The following is a 26,124-nucleotide window of genomic DNA, read 5'->3' as shown; positions in this document are numbered from 1 at the left end:
ATACTACAACAACTACAATAATGACGATGGTTAAATACTACTACTACTACTGCAATAATGATGATGGTTATATACTACTACCACTACAATAATGATGATGGTTATATACGCCTTCTACTACAAAAATGATGATGGTTATATACTACTACTACTACAATAAAATGATGGTTATATACTACTACTACTACAATAATGATGATGATTATATACAACCACTATTTTAATAATGATAATGGTTATACACTATTACTACAATACTGATGGTGGTTATATACAACTACTACAACTACAATAAGGATAATGGTTATAAACTACTACTACAATAATGATGATGTTATAAAATACTACTACAACAATAATGACGATAGTAATATACTACTATTACAATACTGATGATGGTTATATACTACTATTACTAAAATAATGATGTTATAAAATACTACTACAATAATGATGATGGTTATAAAATACTACCACTACAATAATGACGACAGTAATATACTACTACTAAAATAATGATGATAGTTATATACTACTACTACAATACTGATGACGTTATATACTACTACTGTTACAACAATGATAATGGTTATATACTACTACTACTATGACAATAATGAAGATGGTTATATACTACAACTACAGAAATGATGATGGTATATACTACTACTACAACAATAATTATGATGGTTATATACTACTTCTACTGCAATAATGATGATGGATAAATACTACTATTACAATAATGATGGTTATATACTACTACTAAAATAATAATTACGGTTATATACTACTACTACAATAATAATTATGTTATATACTACCACCACAATAATGATGATGATGGTTATATACTACTACTACTACAAAAATAATGATGGTTATATACTACTACTACAATAATGATGATGATGGTTAAATACTACAACAACTACAATAATGACGATGGTTAAATACTACTACTACTACTGCAATAATGATGATGGTTATATACTACTACCACTACAATAATGATGATGGTTATATACGCCTTCTACTACAAAAATGATGATGGTTATATACTACTACTACTACAATAAAATGATGGTTATATACTACTACTACTACAATAATGATGATGATTATATACAACCACTATTTTAATAATGATAATGGTTATACACTATTACTACAATACTGATGGTGGTTATATACAACTACTACAACTACAATAAGGATAATGGTTATAAACTACTACTACAATAATGATGATGTTATAAAATACTACTACAACAATAATGACGATAGTAATATACTACTATTACAATACTGATGATGGTTATATACTACTATTACTAAAATAATGATGTTATAAAATACTACTACAATAATGATGATGGTTATAAAATACTACCACTACAATAATGACGACAGTAATATACTACTACTAAAATATATACAACCATATACAACCAGTAAAATAATAATTATGGTTGTATACTACTACTACAACAATAATTATGATGGTTATATACTACTTCTACTGCAATAATGATGATGGATAAATACTACTATTACAATAATGATGGTTATATACTACTACTAAAATAATAATTACGGTTATATACTACTACTACAATAATAATTATGTTATATACTACCACCACAATAATGATGATGATGGTTATATACTACTACTACTACAAAAATAATGATGGTTATATACTACTACTACAATAATGATGATGATGGTTAAATACTACAACAACTACAATAATGACGATGGTTAAATACTACTACTACTACTGCAATAATGATGATGGTTATATACTACTACCACTACAATAATGATGATGGTTATATACGCCTTCTACTACAAAAATGATGATGGTTATATACTACTACTACTACAATAAAATGATGGTTATATACTACTACTACTACAATAATGATGATGATTATATACAACCACTATTTTAATAATGATAATGGTTATACACTATTACTACAATACTGATGGTGGTTATATACAACTACTACAACTACAATAAGGATAATGGTTATAAACTACTACTACAATAATGATGATGTTATAAAATACTACTACAACAATAATGACGATAGTAATATACTACTATTACAATACTGATGATGGTTATATACTACTATTACTAAAATAATGATGTTATAAAATACTACTACAATAATGATGATGGTTATAAAATACTACCACTACAATAATGACGACAGTAATATACTACTACTAAAATAATGATGATAGTTATATACTACTACTACAATACTGATGACGTTATATACTACTACTGTTACAACAATGATAATGGTTATATACTACTACTACTATGACAATAATGAAGATGGTTATATACTACAACTACAGAAATGATGATGGTATATACTACTACTACAACAATAATTATGATGGTTATATACTACTTCTACTGCAATAATGATGATGGATAAATACTACTATTACAATAATGATGGTTATATACTACTACTAAAATAATAATTACGGTTATATACTACTACTACAATAATAATTATGTTATATACTACCACCACAATAATGATGATGATGGTTATATACTACTACTACTACAAAAATAATGATGGTTATATACTACTACTACAATAATGATGATGATGGTTAAATACTACAACAACTACAATAATGACGATGGTTAAATACTACTACTACTACTGCAATAATGATGATGGTTATATACTACTACCACTACAATAATGATGATGGTTATATACGCCTTCTACTACAAAAATGATGATGGTTATATACTACTACTACTACAATAAAATGATGGTTATATACTACTACTACTACAATAATGATGATGATTATATACAACCACTATTTTAATAATGATAATGGTTATACACTATTACTACAATACTGATGGTGGTTATATACAACTACTACAACTACAATAAGGATAATGGTTATAAACTACTACTACAATAATGATGATGTTATAAAATACTACTACAACAATAATGACGATAGTAATATACTACTATTACAATACTGATGATGGTTATATACTACTATTACTAAAATAATGATGTTATAAAATACTACTACAATAATGATGATGGTTATAAAATACTACCACTACAATAATGACGACAGTAATATACTACTACTAAAATAATGATGATAGTTATATACTACTACTACAATACTGATGACGTTATATACTACTACTGTTACAACAATGATAATGGTTATATACTACTACTACTATGACAATAATGAAGATGGTTATATACTACAACTACAGAAATGATGATGGTATATACTACTACTACAACAATAATTATGATGGTTATATACTACTTCTACTGCAATAATGATGATGGATAAATACTACTATTACAATAATGATGGTTATATACTACTACTAAAATAATAATTACGGTTATATACTACTACTACAATAATAATTATGTTATATACTACCACCACAATAATGATGATGATGGTTATATACTACTACTACTACAAAAATAATGATGGTTATATACTACTACTACAATAATGATGATGATGGTTAAATACTACAACAACTACAATAATGACGATGGTTAAATACTACTACTACTACTGCAATAATGATGATGGTTATATACTACTACCACTACAATAATGATGATGGTTATATACGCCTTCTACTACAAAAATGATGATGGTTATATACTACTACTACTACAATAAAATGATGGTTATATACTACTACTACTACAATAATGATGATGATTATATACAACCACTATTTTAATAATGATAATGGTTATACACTATTACTACAATACTGATGGTGGTTATATACAACTACTACAACTACAATAAGGATAATGGTTATAAACTACTACTACAATAATGATGATGTTATAAAATACTACTACAACAATAATGACGATAGTAATATACTACTATTACAATACTGATGATGGTTATATACTACTATTACTAAAATAATGATGTTATAAAATACTACTACAATAATGATGATGGTTATAAAATACTACCACTACAATAATGACGACAGTAATATACTACTACTAAAATAATGATGATAGTTATATACTACTACTACAATACTGATGACGTTATATACTACTACTGTTACAACAATGATAATGGTTATATACTACTACTACTATGACAATAATGAAGATGGTTATATACTACAACTACAGAAATGATGATGGTATATACTACTACTACAATAATGATGATGGTTATACACTCTACTACTACAATAATAATTATGGTGATAGACAACTACTACTACAATAATAAATGTTATATACTACTACTACAACAATGAAGATGGTTAAACACTACAACAACTAAAAAGATGATGATGGTTATATACTACTAATACTACAATAATGATGGTGGTTATATACTACTACTACTACAATAATGATGATAGTTATATACTACTGCTACAATGATGATGTTGGTTACATACTACTACTACTACTACTACTACTACAATAATGATGATGGTTATATACAACCACTACTAAAATAATGATAATGGTTAAATAGTATTGCCACAATAAAAATGATGGTTATATACTACTACTACAATAATGATGATGGTTATATACTACTACTACTACAATAATGATGATGGTTATATACTACTACTAACACAATAATAATTGTTGTTATATACTACTACTACAATAATAATGATGGTTATATACTACTACTTCTATTACAATAATAATGATGGATAACTACTACTACAATAATGATGGTTATATACTACTACTAAAATAATATTTATGGTTATATACTAGTACTATAATAATAATTATGTTAATATACTACTACTACAATAATGATGATGATGGTTATATACTTCTACTACTACTACAATAATGATGATGGTTATATCCTACTACAACTAGAATAATGACGATGGATATACTACTACTACTATAACAATGATGATGGTTATATACTACTACTACTACTACAAAAATAATGATGATGGTTATATAGTACTACTACAATAATGATGATGGTTATATACTACTAATACTACAATAATAATGATGGTTATATACTACTACTACTTCAATAATAGTAATGGTTATATACTACTACTACAACAGAAATAATAGTCATATACTACTACAATAGTAATTTAGGTTATATCCTACTATTAAAATAATAATAATTGGTTCTAAACTACTACTACAATAATAATAATGGTTATATACTACTACTACAACAACAGAAATGATAGTCATATACTACTACAATAGTAATTGAGGTTATATACTACTACTACAATAATAATTCTGGTTATATACTACTACTACTATAGTAATTATGGTTGTATACTACTACTACTACAATAATGATGATGTTGTATACTATTACTGATTCTACAATAATGAACATGGTTGTATACTACTAATACTACAATAAAGATGATGCTTATATACTACTAATACTACAATAATAATGATGGTTATATAGTACTACTACTACAATAATAATAATTGGTTCTAAGCTACTACTACAATAACAATTATGGTTATATACTACTACTACTACAAAAATAATGATGGTTATATACTACTACTACAATAATGATGATGATGGTTAAATACTACAACAACTACAATAATGACGATGGTTAAATACTACTACTACTACTGCAATAATGATGATGGTTATATACTACTACCACTACAATAATGATGATGGTTATATACGCCTTCTACTACAAAAATGATGATGGTTATATACTACTACTACTACAATAAAATGATGGTTATATACTACTACTACTACAATAATGATGATGATTATATACAACCACTATTTTAATAATGATAATGGTTATACACTATTACTACAATACTGATGGTGGTTATATACAACTACTACAACTACAATAAGGATAATGGTTATAAACTACTACTACAATAATGATGATGTTATAAAATACTACTACAACAATAATGACGATAGTAATATACTACTATTACAATACTGATGATGGTTATATACTACTATTACTAAAATAATGATGTTATAAAATACTACTACAATAATGATGATGGTTATAAAATACTACCACTACAATAATGACGACAGTAATATACTACTACTAAAATAATGATGATAGTTATATACTACTACTACAATACTGATGACGTTATATACTACTACTGTTACAACAATGATAATGGTTATATACTACTACTACTATGACAATAATGAAGATGGTTATATACTACAACTACAGAAATGATGATGGTATATACTACTACTACAACAATAATTATGATGGTTATATACTACTTCTACTGCAATAATGATGATGGATAAATACTACTATTACAATAATGATGGTTATATACTACTACTAAAATAATAATTACGGTTATATACTACTACTACAATAATAATTATGTTATATACTACCACCACAATAATGATGATGATGGTTATATACTACTACTACTACAAAAATAATGATGGTTATATACTACTACTACAATAATGATGATGATGGTTAAATACTACAACAACTACAATAATGACGATGGTTAAATACTACTACTACTACTGCAATAATGATGATGGTTATATACTACTACCACTACAATAATGATGATGGTTATATACGCCTTCTACTACAAAAATGATGATGGTTATATACTACTACTACTACAATAAAATGATGGTTATATACTACTACTACTACAATAATGATGATGATTATATACAACCACTATTTTAATAATGATAATGGTTATACACTATTACTACAATACTGATGGTGGTTATATACAACTACTACAACTACAATAAGGATAATGGTTATAAACTACTACTACAATAATGATGATGTTATAAAATACTACTACAACAATAATGACGATAGTAATATACTACTATTACAATACTGATGATGGTTATATACTACTATTACTAAAATAATGATGTTATAAAATACTACTACAATAATGATGATGGTTATAAAATACTACCACTACAATAATGACGACAGTAATATACTACTACTAAAATAATGATGATAGTTATATACTACTACTACAATACTGATGACGTTATATACTACTACTGTTACAACAATGATAATGGTTATATACTACTACTACTATGACAATAATGAAGATGGTTATATACTACAACTACAGAAATGATGATGGTATATACTACTACTACAATAATGATGATGGTTATACACTCTACTACTACAATAATAATTATGGTGATAGACAACTACTACTACAATAATAAATGTTATATACTACTACTACAACAATGAAGATGGTTAAACACTACAACAACTAAAAAGATGATGATGGTTATATACTACTAATACTACAATAATGATGGTGGTTATATACTACTACTACTACAATAATGATGATAGTTATATACTACTGCTACAATGATGATGTTGGTTACATACTACTACTACTACTACTACTACTACAATAATGATGATGGTTATATACAACCACTACTAAAATAATGATAATGGTTAAATAGTATTGCCACAATAAAAATGATGGTTATATACTACTACTACAATAATGATGATGGTTATATACTACTACTACTACAATAATGATGATGGTTATATACTACTACTAACACAATAATAATTGTTGTTATATACTACTACTACAATAATAATGATGGTTATATACTACTACTTCTATTACAATAATAATGATGGATAACTACTACTACAATAATGATGGTTATATACTACTACTAAAATAATATTTATGGTTATATACTAGTACTATAATAATAATTATGTTAATATACTACTACTACAATAATGATGATGATGGTTATATACTTCTACTACTACTACAATAATGATGATGGTTATATCCTACTACAACTAGAATAATGACGATGGATATACTACTACTACTATAACAATGATGATGGTTATATACTACTACTACTACTACAAAAATAATGATGATGGTTATATAGTACTACTACAATAATGATGATGGTTATATACTACTAATACTACAATAATAATGATGGTTATATACTACTACTACTTCAATAATAGTAATGGTTATATACTACTACTACAACAGAAATAATAGTCATATACTACTACAATAGTAATTTAGGTTATATCCTACTATTAAAATAATAATAATTGGTTCTAAACTACTACTACAATAATAATAATGGTTATATACTACTACTACAACAACAGAAATGATAGTCATATACTACTACAATAGTAATTGAGGTTATATACTACTACTACAATAATAATTCTGGTTATATACTACTACTACTATAGTAATTATGGTTGTATACTACTACTACTACAATAATGATGATGTTGTATACTATTACTGATTCTACAATAATGAACATGGTTGTATACTACTAATACTACAATAAAGATGATGCTTATATACTACTAATACTACAATAATAATGATGGTTATATAGTACTACTACTACAATAATAATAATTGGTTCTAAGCTACTACTACAATAACAATTATGGTTATATACTACTACTACAACAATAATTATAGTCATATACTACTACAATAGTCATTAAGGTTATATACAACTACTACTTCAATAGTAATTATGGTTATATACTACTACTACAATAGTAATTATGGTTGTATACTACTACTACTACAATAATGGTGATGTTTAAACACTACCACTACTACAATAATAATAATTGGTTCTAAACTACTACTACAATAATAATTATGGTTAAATACTACTACTACAACAATAATTATAGTCATATACTACTACAATAGTCTTTAAGGTTATATACAACTACTACTTCAATAGTAATTATGGTTATATACTAATACAACAATAATAAGTATGGTTCTATACTACTACTACAATAATAATTATGGTTATATACTATTTCTACAATAACAATTATTGTTATATAGTACTACTACACTAGTAATTATGGTTATATAGTACTACTACAATAATAATTATGGTTTTAAACTACTATTACAATAATGATAATGGTTATATTCTAATTCTACAATAGTAATTATGGTTATATAATACTACTACTATAATGATGATGGTTATATACTACTACTACTACAATAATGATGAAGGATATATACTACTACTACAATACTGATGATGGTTATATACTACAACTAAAATAATGATGACAGTTATATACTACTACTACTACAATAATGACGATGGTTATATACTACTATTACATCAATAATGATGATGGTTATATACTACTACTACAATAATGATGATGTTTTATACTACTACTGCAATAATTACGAGGGTTATATACAACTATTACATCAATAATAATGATGGTTATATACTAATACTACTACTACAATAATGATGATGTTATATACTACTACTACAATAATGACAATGGATATATTCTACTACTACTACAATAATGATGAATGTTATATACTACTACTACTACTACAATAATGATGATGATTATATACAACCACTTTTACAATAATGATAATGGTTATATACTATTGCTACTATAAAAATGATAGTTAAATACTACTACTACTACTACAATAATGATGATGGCCAAATACTACCACTACAACAATAATGATGATGGTTTTATACTACTAATACTACAATAATGATGGTGGTAATATACTACTACTACTACAATAATGATGATGGTTATATACTACTACTACAATAATAACTATGGTTATAAACTACTACTCTTTTAGTAATTATGGTTAAACACTACAATTACTCCAATAATGATGATGGTTTTATACTACTAATACTACAATAATGATGGTGGTAATATACTACTACTACTACAATAATGATGATGGTTATATACTACTAGTACAATAATAATTTTGTTATATACTACTACCACAAAAATGATGATGTTATATACTACTACTACTACTACAATAATAATGACGTGTTTATACCACTACTACCACAATAATGACGGTTATATACTACTACTACAATAATAATTGTGGTTATATACTACTACAACAATAATAATTATGGTTGTACACTACTACTACAATATTGATGATTGTTATTGTCACGTCCTGACCAGTAAAGGGGTTATTTGTTATTGTAGTTTGGTCAGGACGTGGCAGGGGGTGTTTGTTTTATGTGGTTCGGGGTTTGTTGGGATATGTAATTATGTAAGAGGGGTGTTTGTTTCATGTGTTCCGGGGTTTTGGGGTATTTTTCTATGTTTTGTATTTCTATGGTTTTTCTATGTTGTATATTTCTTTGTTGGCCTGGTATGGCTCTCAATCAGGAACAGCTGTACATCGTTGTTGCTGATTGGGAGTCATACTTAGGTAGCCCTTTTTTGGGAAGTTGTTTTTGCACTGCTAGGGTTAGCCTGCAAAACTGTTTAGCTGTCGTTCGTTTTGTTATTTTTGTTAAGTGTTCAAGTTTATTAAAATATAATGTTAAAATGAGCACTCAACCCGCTGCGCCTTGGTCTACTCAATACGACGGCCGTTACAGTTATGTACTACTACTACTACAATAATGATGATGGTTATATACTACTACTACTACAATAATGATGATGGTTATATACTAATACTACTACTACAATAATGATGATGGTTATATACTAATACTACTACTACAATAATGATGATGGTTATATACTAATACTACTACTACAATAATGATGATGGTTATATACTAATACTACTACTACAATAATGATGATGGTTATGTACTACTACTACAATAATGATGATGGTTATATACTACTACTACAATAATAACTATGGTTATATACTACGACTACTACAATAATGATGATGGTTATATACTACTACTACAATAATAACTATGGTTATATACTACTACTACAATAATAACTATGGTTATATACTACTACTTCCACAATAATGATGATGGTTATATACTACTACTACAATAATAACTATGGTTATATACTACTACTTCCACAATAATGATGATGGTTATATACTACGACTACAACAACAACAATTATGGTTCTCTACTACATTACTATAATAATTATGGTTATATACTACTGCTACAATACTAATGATGGTTATATACTACTCATACAATAATAATTATGGTTAAATATTACTGCAATAGTAATTATGGTTATATACTACTTCTACAGTAATGATGATGGTAATATACTACTACAATAATAATTATGGTTCTCAACTACTACTACTACAATAATAATTATGTTTATATACTACTACTACAACAATAATTATAGTTATATACTAATTCAATAGTAATTAGGTCATATACTACTACTACTACTACTACAATAGTAATTATGGTTATATACTACTACTACAATAGTAATTATGGTTGTATACTACTACTACAATAATGCTGATGGTTATATACTACTACTACTACAATAATGATGATGGTTATATACAACTACTACTAAAATAATAATTATGTTTATATACTACTACTAAAATAATGATTATGTTTATATACTACTACTACTACAATAATGATTATGGTTATATACTACTACAGTAGTATTTATGGTTATATACTACTACAATAATACATATGGTTATATACTACTACAATTTGTAATTATGGTTATATACTACTTCTACAATAATAATTATTGTTATATAGTACTACTACACTAGTAATTACGGTTATATAGTACTACTACAATAATAATGATGGTTATATACTACTACTACAATAATAATGATGATTACATACAACTACAATAATAATGATCGTTATATACTACTACAACAATAATAATTATGGTTATATACTGCTACTAAAATAATAATTTTGGTTGTATACTACAACTACTACAATAATGAGGATGGTTATATACTACTACTACTACTACAATAAGTTTGATGGTTATATACAACTACTACAATAATAATTATGTTGATATAATACTACTACAATAATTATGGTTATATACTACGGCTACAAAAATAATTATGGTTATATACTACTACTACAAAAATAATTATGGTTGATTTCTACTACTACTACAATAATGATGATGGTTATATACTACTACTACAATAGTAAATATGGTTTTATACTACAACTACAACAATAATTATGGTTATATACTACTACTAAAATAATAATTATGGTTGTATACTACTACTACAATAATAATGATGGTTATATACTACTACTACAATAATAATGATGATGGTTATAAACTACTACTACTACAATAATGATGATGTTATATACTACTAATGCAATAATAAGTATGGTTCTATAATACTACTACAATAATAATTATGGTTATATACTACAACTACAGTAGTATTTATGGTTATATACTACTCCAATAAGAATTATGGTTATATACTACTACTACAAAAGTAAATATGGTTATATACTACTTCTACCATAATAATTAGTGTTATGTACTATTACTACACTAATAATTATGGTTATATACTACAACTACAATAATAACTATGGTTATATACTGCTACTATGTTAGTAATTATGGTTATATACTACTACTACAATAATGATGATGGTTATATACTACTACTGCAATAGTAATTATGGTTATATACTACTACTACAATAGTGATTATGGTTATATACTACAAATACAATAGTAATTACCTTTATATACTACTAATACAATAGTAATTATTGTTATATATTACTACTACAATAATGATGATGGTTATATACTTCTGCATTTTAGTTGTTTATGGAATTTCATATGTCCTCCCAATGACTCTGCTGTCTTTCGGTGTCTCTCCTCTTCTTAAATCACACACTGACAGACATGTCTATAGGCATGTTTATAGACATCTAACGTCAAGCACCCCGTAATGTATTGTGTGGGTGGGCAGTGGCGGTTCAGACCAATCGTATTGGGATATATTCTCGTTTACCAGACACAGTGTTTAATAAAAATAGACCAAAGCTATTTCAATAGAGACTTTTTAGTTGTTGCCCTAGCACTAACAAACCTGATTCAAAGGCTTAATGATGAGTTAATTAGTTGAATAAAATGAGTTAGTGCTTGGGCAAAAACTTAAATATGCACCCCCTTTGGATCCCCAGGACCAGGATTGGGAAACTACGTTAATGTGTTGGTGGTTGTGTCAAGACACACAGTTGAACCCTGACCTCTACTTGTGCCTCAGATGGACTCAGAGTGGCTGGTGTGGCCAGATGTGCAGTGTGGCATGCGTGTCCCTACCATTCCCCACAGAGCCCTGTCCTTCCCCTCTCTCCTCTCCCGCTCTCTCTCCTCTCTCACTCTCCTCTCTCTCTTCTCTCTCTTCTCCTCTCTCTCCTCTCTCCCTCTCTCTTCCCTCTCTCCCCTCTCTCTCTCTCCTCTCCTCCCTCTCCCTCTCTCTCCCTCTCTCTCCTCTCTCTCCTCTCCTCTCTCTCCCCCTCTCCCCCTCTCCTCTCTCTCCTCTCTCTCCTTTCCTTCCTTATGGGTTTCGCTTGACTTTGGTCATTTTCACAGCTGTCCTCGTTTCTGCGGTGCACTCCATTGCACCTTAAATTACTTCAGTGATCTGAAGCACCAAAAAAGAATCCCTGCGCAGCTCATTCACCCTGACCGTTGCAATACCGTAGCAAGTAAACAAACCATTATCACATCACCCTGACCATTGCTATACTGTAGCAAGTAAACAAAACATTATCACATCACCCTGACCATTGGTATACTGTAGCAAGTAAACAAACCATTATCACATCACCCTCACTGTGGAGCAGCTAGAGAGGGATATAATGTGGCAAGAAAACTCATAATAGACTCAATCTAGATACTAGATACACTGTATAAATCCAGCACTGTATGGTACTAGATACACTGTACTGTATAAACCCAGTCTCTCATGGTACTAGATACACTGTACTGTATAAACCCAGTCTCTCACGGTACTAGATACACTGTACTGTATAAACCCAGTCTCTCATGGAACTAGATACACTGTACTGTATAAACCCAGTCTCTCATGGTACTAGATACACTGTATTGTATAAACCCAGTCTCTCATGGTACTAGATACACTGTACTGTATAAACCCAGTCTCTCATGGTACTAGATACACTGTACTGTATAAACCCAGTCTCTCATGGTACTAGATACACTGTACTGTATAAACCCAGTCTCTCATGGTACTAGATACACTGTACTGTATAAACCCAGTCTCTCATGGTACTAGATACATTGTATATTGTAAAATGTTCTGTAGGTTTTGGTTCTATCTCAACTAGAGAGGAATGTACTTTACGTAGCAAGAAACCACATATACACTTCAAATCAGAGCCTTCCCCCTATGCACTATAGATCTAAATAATCTGGTAATAGCACCTCCATTTTGGATCGTGCGATAGACTCAGATTCTATTGGTGCTGTATATACAGTATAGCATCCCATTTCCCCATATTGAATAGACTGTCATAAATATTTTTTGATATCCCTGACCTTTAAACATTTCAAGATCCACTCCATACCACCATATGAATTTCATTTTTGGCAAGAATTGAACTTATAAAGGGTTTCTCGAGGGAAGTGAAACCTTGGGCAGCGACCTGCTCCATCTCAACAGTAAAGACGCATTTTATCTTCTTCTTCTGTGGTATATCAGAGAGCACCACAGCTTGTCTTCTTCTATGTTATCCTCTATGGGCTAGGTGGGACGCTTGCGATTTTCAAAACCTTAAAAATCCTATTACTTCAATTTCTCAAACATATGACTATTTTACAGCCATTTAAAGACAAGACTCTCGTTAATCTAACCACACTGTCCGATTTCAAAAAGGCTTTACAACGAAAGCAAAACATTAGATTATGTCAGCAGAGTACCAAGCCAGAAATAATCAGACACCCATTTTTCAAGCCAGCATATAATGTCACCAAAACCCAGAAGACAGCTAAATGCAGCACTCACCTTTGATGATCTTCATCAGATGACAACCCTAGGACATTATGTTATACAATACATGCATGTTTTGTTCAATCAAGTTCATATTTATATCAAAAACCAGCTTTTTACATTAGCATGTGACGTTCAGAACTAGCATACCCCCGCAAACTTCCGGGGAATTCGCTAACATTTTACTAAATTACTCACGATAAACGTTCACAAAAAGCATAACAATTATTTTAAGAATTATAGATACAGACCTCCTCTATGCACTCGATATGTCCGATTTTAAAATAGCTTTTGGTGAAAGCACATTTTGCAATATTCTAAGTACATAGCCCAGGCATCACGGGCTCGCTATTTTGACACCCGGCAAGTTTAGCACTCACCATAATCATATTTACTATTATAAAAGTTTGATTACCTTTTGTTGTCTTCGTCAGAATGCACACCCAGGACTGCTACTTCAATAACAAATGTTGGTTTGGTCCAAAATAATCCATCGTTATATCCGAATAGCGGCGTTTTGTTCGTATGCGTTCCAGACACTATCCGAAATAGTAAAGAAGTGTCGCGCGCATGGCGCAATTCGTGACAATAAAATTCTAAATATTCCATTACCGTACTTCGAAGCATGTCAACCGCTGTTTAAAATCAATTTTTACGACATTTTTCTCGTAGAAAAGCGATAATATTCCGACAGGGAATCTCCTTTTCGGCAAACAGAGGAAAAAATCCCAAAGGCGGGGGCGGTCGGGGTCACGCGCATAAGCCCAGTGTCCCTTGATCGGCCACTTGAGAAAGGCGATAATGTGTTTCAGCCTGGGGCTGGAATGACGACATTCTGTTTTTTCCCGGGCTCTGAGCGCCTATGGACGACGTGGGAAGTGTCACGTTAGAGCAGAGATCCTTAGTAAATGATAGAGATGGAAAAGAAGTTCAAGAAATGGTCAGACAGGCCACTTCCTGTAAAGGAATCTCTCAGGTTTTGACCTGCCATTTGAGTTCTGTTATACTCACAGACACCATTCAAACAGTTTTAGAAAATTTAGGGTGTTTTCTATCCATATGTAATACGTATATGCATATTCTAGTTACTGGGTAGGAGTGGTAACCAGATTAAATCGGGTATGTTTTTTATCCAGCCGTGTCAATACTGCCCCCTAACCCTAACAGGTTAAATCCCAGAACACCACCGCTTGTCTTCTTCTGTGGTATATCACAGAGCACCACAGCTTGTCTTCTTCTATGTTATATCCCAGAACACCACCGCTTGTCTTCTTCTGTGGTATGTCCCAGAGCACCACAGCTTGTCTCCTTCTGTGGTATATCAAAGAGCACCACAGCTTGTCTTCTTCTGTGGTATATCAAAGAGCACCACAGCTTGTCTTCTTCTGTGGTATATCAAAGAGCAGCACAGAGATTTTACTCCATAAATAGGAGGGATAAGTATGGGCCTACTCAGACTAGCTGAGAAGAAGCTATCGTGAGTTAGACTAGGCATGCAGTTGTGGGGGTCACCTCCCCCCAGTCACAGAGATCTCTCTCTCTGCCCTCTCTCTCTGCCCTCTCCCTCTCTCCTATCCACTCTCTCCTTATATGTTTACATTGCCAAAGCAAATTAAATGGATAAGCTAAAAGAAATAAGAAATACAAATTAACAGTAAAAATTACACTCGCAATAGTTACAAAAGAATAAAGATATGTGTCTATATACAGTGTTGTAATGATGTGCAAATAGTGAAAAGTACAAAATAGAAAATAAATAAACATAAATATGGGTTGTATTTACAAAGGTGTTTGTTCTTCACTGGTTGCCCTTTTCTTGTGGCAACAGGTCACAAATCTTACTGCTGTGATGGCACACTGGTATTTCACCCAATAGATATGGGAGTTTATCAAGATCTGTGTAATCTGGGGGAAATGTGTGTCTCTAAAATGGTCATACATTTGGCAGGAGGTTAGGAAGTGCAGCTCAGTTTCCACCTCACTTTGTGGGCAGTGTGCACATAGCCTGTCTTCTCTTGAGAGCCTGGTCTGCCTATGGCGGCCTTTCTCAATAGCAAGGCTATGCTCACTGAGTCTGTACATAGTCAAAGCTTTCCTTCATTCGGGGTCAGTAACAGTGGTCAGTTATTCTGCCACTGTGTACTTTAGGGCAAAATAGCATTATAGTTTGCTCTCTCTCTCTCTCTCTCTCTCTCTCTCTCTCTGTCCTCTCTCTCTGTCCTCTCCCTCTGTCCTCTCACTCTCTGTCCTCTCTCTGTCCTCTCTCTCTGTCATTTCTCTCTCTCTCTCCTCCACCTCTCCTCCTCTCCCCCGGTGTCTGCACGTCTGCTTAAGCACGATCAATGACCCATCAGCAGGGGGAGAGGAGTGTCCAGACACTGTCCTGTCTTTACCTCCACAGGATCCAAGGAGGAGGAGAAGGGAGGAGAAGGGAGGAATAGGATGCAGTAATTGACTATAGAGTGTTTGTGGTGAGGAGGTAATTGTAACAAAAATCAAACAGATCTGATTATGGGGTTTGTTTCAACTGCTAGTAGCTGCTCTGCCGCTACCTCCTCCTGGAATTGGTTTGCTTATTACTGCTTCCCAAATGGCACCATGTTTCCTATATAGTGCACTACTTTTGACCAGGGCCCATAGTGAATAGGGTGCCATTTGGGACACAACCCATATCTCTCTAAACTAGAAAGTTAATGTCCATATCAGACCTGCATCAGGATTTGGTTAACTTTGATCAATTAGTTTCTGTGCTGTGCTTTAAAACAACCTGATTCACACCATCAGAATCAGAATCACTCCATATATAAGGGATATATCCTCTGATTGCTTTATGAAGATTAGAGGAAGGTTAGAGGAAGGTTAGAGGAGGGTTAGAGGGATAGAGGAAGGTTAGAGGAGGGTTAGAGGAAGGTTAGAGGAGGGTTAGAAGAAGGTTAGAGGAAGGTTAGAGGAGGGTTAGAAGAAGGTTATAGTAGGGTTAGAGGAGGGTTAGAGGAGGTCACCTACTTTTCCACATATTTTCTCTCTGGAAGATAATGATGATTATACTCACTTTTCGGGGGTTGTAAACAGTTGCAAACAGCATTAATGTGACACTCATGAAGCTGCTGTTCTAATCGGTCATTGCAGGTCTAGTAGTTATCCTCGGAGAGCATTAAGGTTACAGGAGGGTATTGCAGACTAACAAAAGCATTGCCATTAACAAGGTTGATTCAGCTTACAGCATACAACATTCATTCAACATCTTTATCAAGACAATAAGCAACATGGTAGGGATTAAGAATCAGGGTTGAGGTCAATTTCATTTCAATTCAGTGAAATAAGATTATAAAGAATGGAGCAGTCAACTGCAGTCTGCCGGGGGAAAATGGATGGAGTGTTGTTGCCTTGGTAATCATCAATATTTTGAGAAGCCTCTGAGTGCTTACAGGAATGTGGGCACATTTTATCATAAATAATGAAAGATTTGAATCAATCCACTGCATGGATAGTAACTGATTTGAACAAATTAAAGACTAGACAACTTGTCAAGTCTTTATTTATTCCTCAGGTCAAAACTCTTCTACAAGTCGTCGCAGTAAAAGAGGTAGTTGCTGTAAAAGAGGTTGTTGCTGTAAAAGAGGCCTTTGCTGTAAAATAGTTGTTGTAAAAGAGGTAGTTGCTGTAAAAGAGAGTGTTGCTGTAAAATAGGTTGTTGCTGTAAAAGAGTCCTTTGCTGTAAAATAGTTGCTGTAAAAGAGGTAGTTGCTGTAAAAGAGGCCTTTGCTGTAAAATAGTTGCTGTAAAAGAGGTAGTTGCTGTAAAATAGTTGTTGTAAAAGAGGTTGTTGCTGTAAAACAGGTTGTTGCTGTAAAAGAGGTTGTTGCTGTAAAAGAGGTTGTTGCTGTAAAAGAGGTTGTTGCTGTAAAAGAGGTTGATGCTGTAAGAGGTTGTTGCTGTAAAAGAGGTTGTTGCTGTAAAAGAGGTTGTTGCTGTAAAAGAGGTAGTTGCTGTAAAAGAGGTTGTTGCTGTAAAAGAGGTTGTTGCTGTAAAAGAGGTTGTTGCTGTAAAATAGTTGCTGTAAAAGAGGTTGTTGCTGTAAAAGAGGTTGTTGCTGTAAAAGAGGTTGTTGCTGTAAGAGGTTGTTGCTGTAAAAGAGGTTGTTGCTGTAAAAGAGGTAGTTGCTGTAAAATAGTTGTTGTAAAAGAGGTTGTTGCTGTGAAAGAGGTTGTTGCTGTGAAAGAGGTTGTTGCTGTGAAAGAGGTTGTTGCTGTAAAAGAGGTAGTTGCTGTAAAATAGTTGTTGTAAAAGAGGTTGTTGCTGTAAAAGAGGTTGTTGCTGTGAAAGAGGTTGCTGTGAAAGAGGTTGTTGCTGTAAAAGAGGTTGTTGCTGTAAAATAGTTGTTGTTGTAAAAGAGGTTGTTGCTGTAAAAGAGGTTGTTGCTGTGAAACATCATGTATTCCCAGTCAACCAACCCGCTGAAATAATGGTTCATTATAATACCACGTGGCCATTATTATAAGTGATTTGTAAATGATGATCAATTATTTCTAAATGGTGATAAATTAACATGAAACGCAGCACAAATACACACAGATGGTCCTATAATTTAAGGACAATAATTTCCTCTAAACCTGTTTGATGGGTAACCAGCTGCCAGAGACAGAGAGCCTGCTTACTGGTGTGAGTGTGGATAGATGAAAACAAATACAACGTATTTCATCGTTCTGCATCCCAAATGGCATCCTATTCCTTACATAGTACCCTACTTTTGACCAGAACCCTATGTGCCCTAGTCAAAAATAGTGCACTATAAAGGGAATAGGGTGCCATTTGAAACGTAATGTTTCCATAATGCATGAACATTACTGTACAATATGTTTCCATAATGCATGAGTGTTACTGTACAATATGTTTCCATAATGCATGAGTGTTACTGTACAATATGTTTCCATAATGCATGAGTGTTACTGTACAATATGTTTCCATAATGCATGACTGTTACTGTACAATATGTTTCCATAATGCATGAGTGTTACTGTACAATATGTTTCCATAATGCATGAGTGTTACTGTACAATATGTTTCCATAATGCATGAGTGTTACTGTACAATATGCTTCCATAATGCATGAACGTTACTGTACAATATGTTTCCATAATGCATGACTGTTACTGTACAATATGTTTCCATAATGCATGAGTGTTACTGTACAATATGTTCCCATAATGCATGAGTGTTACTGTACAATATGTTTCCATAATGCATGAGTGTTACTGTACAATATGTTTCCATAATGCATGAACATTACTGTAACTGTCATTACACCTGCCCAGAAGAGGTAACACCCTCAATTGCAGCAGTGTGACTGTAATATGGATTTTTTATTTTCTAGGCATTTTTGTATATTATATGTCGCAGTGGTTGAGGGGTCTTTCTCTCTCTCTCTCTCTCTCTCTCTCTCTCTCTCTCTCTCTCTCTCTCTACTCCCCTGTCATCCTTGTCAGTGGTCATAATTCTCTGTGATCATTGGCCCAAAAACCTCCTAACTTCAATTATTAAAACATTCATCTATAATACCTTCGAAACTTGAATGTGCTACGGGAAGGTGGCTAGGGAAGGTGGCTAGGGAACTGTCAAGCCGAGTTGTATTTCTCCTCTCTCTTTTGAGACACGAAAAGTAACAGACTTCAGAGGTGCTCGGTGATCGAAGGAGCAACCCGGGTATTTTTAACACACGAATTAGGAATGGTCTGATTATTTCCAGGCTATGATTTATGTTCACGCTGCATGCTTCAGCCAGCCAGCCAGGCAGAAGACACTCACACGGTATTTTGTCGGTATTATTTTGACGGCAGCAGCACAACACAAGATAGCAGTATAGCAACGAACGCTGGCAGCAAGCGTGGCGTTAAAATGAAACGCAAAGGAGGTTTTCAGCACCGCGGAGAGCAACTGTCGCAGCACTCGAGCTGCGCGCATAATGGTGTGGAAGGCAGAGAGAGAGAATTCCCCTCAAAGAACAATCAATCACTCATATAAGCTACTGACTGGATGAGTGCGCACATCAATATCGGCTACATTAATTAAAATGATCGCCTTAACCATGATTAATTAACTTATGCAACATCAGCACATCCAGCCGATTGGCTGCGTTGTTCATTGGCACTCTGGAGACAACAAGGGATGAGAGAGAGAGAGAGAGGTGTCAATTAGACCTACACCTTCTAACCCTCATTAACTTTGTCAGTAGGCTCATGAGTGGTCCAATATAACCAACTGAAACGTGGTTTGGAGTTTGTTTAATCAGTTACGTTTACCAGCCTTATAATAAGAGGGTCTATAAATAAAAACATTTGCTGTACCATGAAGCTTTCACAGAGTGTGAAATAGTAATGATGGGCATAGGTTTCATATGATAGAATAGAATAGGCCTAGAATGCAGAAGATTGGGCTTTATCAGCGAGAAGCTGCAGTGATACGTGACTGTGGTGTAGGTCTACCAATAACCTCTTTATAGTAGCCAAGCTCGTTTCGACACGTTGTGAACTGAACACATTCACAACCACCCCTCTCCAAGAGGCAACACCTACCCCAGCGTTGTCATGGTGACAATGGTGTACCAGAAAGCAGCGGGAATGCTGGTGAACTTGGTGGAAGCGGAGCCCTTCTCTGCGTAAAACATCACAGTGGCGAAGATAATGATGGCCATGGTGAGGGAGAAGAGGAGGAAGCCCAGCTCCGAGGCGCAACTCTTCAGTGTGTAGCCCAGGATACGCAGCCCCGCAGAGTGGCGGGAGAATTTGAAAATCCTGAAAACACGGAAGACCCTGAGGGTGACGAATGCCCCGCTCACTTGGTCATTGTCCGTCATGACCAAGCCGATGTAGTAAGGCATGATGGCAACCACGTCGATGATGCTCATCACACTCTTCATAAAGTTGTACCGGCTTGGGGCTGCGATTAACCGTAAGAGGTACTCGATGGTAAAGATCATGACGCAGGCCGTGTCCAGACAGAAGAAGGCCACCGAGTAACGGTCCCCGCATGAGATCTCCTTGGCGCGGTTGGGGAGGGTTCCACACGGTACCGTCTCCACCACGTTGGCCATGACTGAGATGGCTATGAAAAACCCGGTGACATAGTAGAGGACCAGGGCCGTGGTGCTCGTGTGGGGGTTCTCAAAAGCCCGCCACATGTACTCCCGGAAGGTCATGTTTAACGGAGCTATATCTTCTTTCTCGTCGTCCTCGTCATCTTGCTGCCTCTCCTGGTTCTCGCGCCGCCGGTCCTTGTACTCCTCATAGCAACAGTCTCCAATAATCTCAGGTATGATCCCAAAAAACGACAACTCTTCATCATAAGCTGCAATACACTCTTGGCGTGGGTAGTGCAGTTTTCCCGTGCGATAGAAATTCAGAATGTGTCTAAAAATATCAGGGTCACGGTCAAAAAAGTACTCTTTTGTTTCCTCGTGGAAAAAGAAATCCTTCTCGGTGCTCCCCAGTAAAGTGTCCGGGTAGCGTTCCAAAGTGTTACTCCACGTCTGGAACTTCTGACCACTGACGTTGAGGATGATAAGTCCCTGATCTTGGGATTTCTTGTTTTCCCGTGGAGGAATGGGCATAGGACCGGTAGCAACAGGCATCCATCCTATAGCCGCCGCGCGGGCGAAGGGGAGCCATGCCGCCACTCCTGCAGCCATGCTGACCGGTTGGAACGAGGCAGGTGTGTTTTGAACGAACCTGCTGCTTCGGCAATCACAGTGCTATGGCTTGGAAATGGATAGGTGAATGGACATCTAGAGAGGGGACAATACAAGGTATTAGAATAACACTGGCAAAACTATATTCAAAAGTTGAAGTTCATGTTGGCTATAGGCTAATGTGGGTTATCTCAGATGGTCTAGTGTTAAAACCAGCTTTTTTTGGTTTGTAATATAGTTGGGGTTGGGGGAGTAGAGGATGGCAATCACTCTACATTGTTTTGTTGCAAAGAAAATAAATGGGAACTAAACACACAGAGACACACATCAGTCTAAAAATGAACAATTGAAACAGAAAAAAATATATAGATTTAATGAAAATCTTACCATAACTTATTATTCACAATGCATAGTTAAATCATGTCTTCATAAGAGGACAAATAGACTACTTTTGTTCCACCCGCTTCACTTTACGCCAACAAGCAGGGACAATCCTCAAAGCAAAGCACTGGTAAATAACGGTGCTTTACGTCAACAAGCAGGGACAATCCTCAAAGCAAAGCTCCTCAAAGCAAAGCACTGGTGAATAACGGTGCATCAACAAGTTAGAGAATCAGCCAGTAGTTTCAGCGGTCTCCCTCTATCCATGTCCGATATTCCATCCACCGTTTTTCTTTACATCACCCGGTAAGAAAGAGAAAACGGTCAGTTAGCGGTGTCTCTCCGGCGCCTATTTCTTCCGTTGCAGCTGCTCCGCAATAAAAGCGCAACTAATCTGTTCCTCTCACATCCACTGAGTGACTGACTGCAAGACCACCCCCTCAGGAACTGAGCGAGTGTGCGGAGAAAAGAGAGGAGACGAGAAAAGATGCAGCTATAAAAAGGAGTGGTCTCCCCGCAGGTTTAGAAATTTAAACAACTGGTTGTGTGGTTCGTTAAAAAGATTAACTCATTAATATAAAACGGGAAGTAACGAATTAGGTGTTATCTCCAAAACTGTGAAAGTTATCCGCTACCGACTGGGTCACCGAAATTCTTTGTGATTTCCCGCGTTGGCTGGTGATGTTTAGTGTAGTGTGTTATTAAGTGTTGTTAGCGTTCGTTACATCATTTTATAACAGTTGGAATATGAGTGAATTATGTTAAATGTCCACTCAGCTATTTTTCCGTTTAGCTTCTACGGGTATTTTGCTGAGAAGCCTTGTAATTGTGCTTATAGATCTGCATTGCTTGCTTATTGGGATTTTAGGCTGGGTATCTGTAAAGCACTTCGTGACAACTGATTATGATAATTTAACCTTTATTTTTGTATTTTTTGTATCAGGGAATCATACGGAGACCAAGGTCTATTTTACTGATGAACCCTGAATTACATAAATAACAGAAAATACACACATTTAATATAAATACAAAATGCAAGTAGAAAGAGTAACACGGTCATAAACCCCCCCCCCACATTCATCAGTAATATGCTCCTGAATCAGCCTTCTGAATTGCCCTAGAGGCATCAAAACATCACATTTAAGAACATTCCAGATTTAGCCATCCCTAAGAACGGGTGAGATCACTCTTAATGTGTAAAGTTGAGTAATCATGTAAAGTGAAACTTTCTGTTAAAGGATTTTACAAATGAAAACATAGCAATGTATCAAGCTACGTGACATCAAAGAGGGCCAACCAACGTTCTGATAGAGAATGCAGTGCTGAGTACTAAAACTGTCTCCGTAATAAAGCGCAGTGATAAACTGCATCTAAAGGCTTTAATGAAGTGGCAGCTGCCTTCATACAGATGATGTCGCCATAGTATAGGACCAATAGGAACGTGCGATTTCTATTATTTGAGAAGCAGGACCTATTTCTATAGAAGAAGCTCATTTTTATTTTCAGCTTCTTAACCTTTTCATCAATATGCTTTTTAAAAGACAGCTTTTTCATCTTTCCAGATGTCTAGATATTTGTAAGCACAGACATGATCAATATGGACACCATCAACAGTACATATGCTTAAATCATCAGAGTTTTTTTCTATGTGCTCTACAGAACAACATATACTTAGTTTTACCTGCATTCAATACTAATTTCAGGTCAATAAAGTTTTTCTGTAATACAATGAAGGCAGACTGTGGTTCAGATAAAGCCTGGTCAACTGTGTGGGCAATAGCATACACAACACTATCATTGATATACAAGTGCAGGTTAAAGTTTTTTACAGACAAATAGATAGTGTTAATGTAGACAGTAAAAATTACAGGACCGAGGATTGACCCTTGCGGGACATCTTTTGTAATATCCAGGAAACCTGATTGAACACCGCCAGTAGATATACATTGAGTTCTATATGTTGAAAATGGGTCGTGGCTGGGTATTCCAGCATGACAATGACCCAAAACACACGGCCAAGGCAACAAAGGAGTGGCTCAAGAAGAAGCACATTAAGGTCCTGGAGTGGCCTAGCCAGTCTCCAGACCTTAATCCCATAGAAAATCTGTGGAGGGAGCTGAACGTTCGAGTTGCCAAATGTCAGCCTCGAAACCTTAATGACTTGGAGAAGATCTGCAAAGAGGAGTGGGACAAAATCCCTCCTGAGATGTGTGCAAACCTGGTGGCCAACTACAAGAAACGTCTGACCTCTGTGATTGCCAACAAGGGTTTTGCCACCAAGTACTAAGTCATGTTTTGCAGAGGGGTCAAATACTTATTTCCCTCATTAAAATGCAAATCAATTTATAACATTTTTGACATGCGTTTTTCTGGATTTTTTTGGTGTTATTCTGTCTCTCACTGTTCAAATAAACCTACCATTAAAATTATAGACTGATCATTTCTTTGTCAGTGGGCAAACGTACAAAATCAGCAGGGGATCAAATACTTTTTCCCCTCACTGTACATGCAGTCTCTGTATTAGCAGTGAGTGCTCAACCGTATCGAAAGCCTTTGACAGGTCAATGAAGAGGACAGTACAATGTTGCCTTTTATCCACACAGTTAACCACCTCATTTATAACTAGGGATGCAGCAGAGATAGTGCTATGACCTGGTCTGAAACCTGACTGATGTACATTTAGAATACATTTCAAAGATAAGAACAATGTTAGCTGAGAATTAATCAGAAGATTCTAATATTTTAACTAGGCAAGAAGGTTTAGAAATAGGCCAGTAATTATTTAGGTCACAAGGGTCACCACCTCTGTGAAGGGGGGATACATGGGCTGCCTTCCAAACCTTCGGGACAGTATATAATCAGATATAATCGTCAGGTAGAAAATAGGGGTTAATGATTCAGCAATCATGTAAAAAAGGACTTTATAAAATACATTTCATTGATTGATTCATCGGTAGTAGCAGGAAACCGAGAGTGCATTGAAGGATTAAAACGGAAGGTTCTGTGAAGGTTCGTTGATGTTTAGATGAAGATTCATTCACTGAACAGGTTGTTCATCAGCCTCCTAGAGAATATAA

At 33.8% G+C, this 26,124-nt stretch overlaps 1 protein-coding gene across 1 annotated transcript in view; it reads right to left on the bottom strand.

Moving 5' to 3' along the window:
* Positions 1–23,601, bottom strand: part of LOC106561712 (potassium voltage-gated channel subfamily D member 2) — a 148,175-nt gene extending 124,574 nt beyond the window's left edge. Inside the window, exons 1-2 of the mRNA XM_045688496.1 lie at positions 23,054–23,601; positions 21,555–22,762 (exon numbers count right to left, since the gene is read on the bottom strand). Coding sequence (XP_045544452.1) covers positions 21,555–22,666 — 1,112 coding nt within the window. The 5' untranslated portion in view covers positions 22,667–22,762; positions 23,054–23,601. The remainder of the gene's footprint in view (positions 1–21,554; positions 22,763–23,053) is intronic.
* Positions 23,602–26,124: the final 2,523 nt, after the last annotated feature.

Source organism: Salmo salar, chromosome ssa10, assembly GCF_905237065.1.
Source record: "Salmo salar chromosome ssa10, Ssal_v3.1, whole genome shotgun sequence".
NCBI lineage: Eukaryota > Metazoa > Chordata > Actinopteri > Salmoniformes > Salmonidae > Salmo > Salmo salar.
The sequence above is the reverse complement of the archived record's forward strand: the minus strand, read 5'-3'. Positions and strand labels throughout refer to the sequence as shown.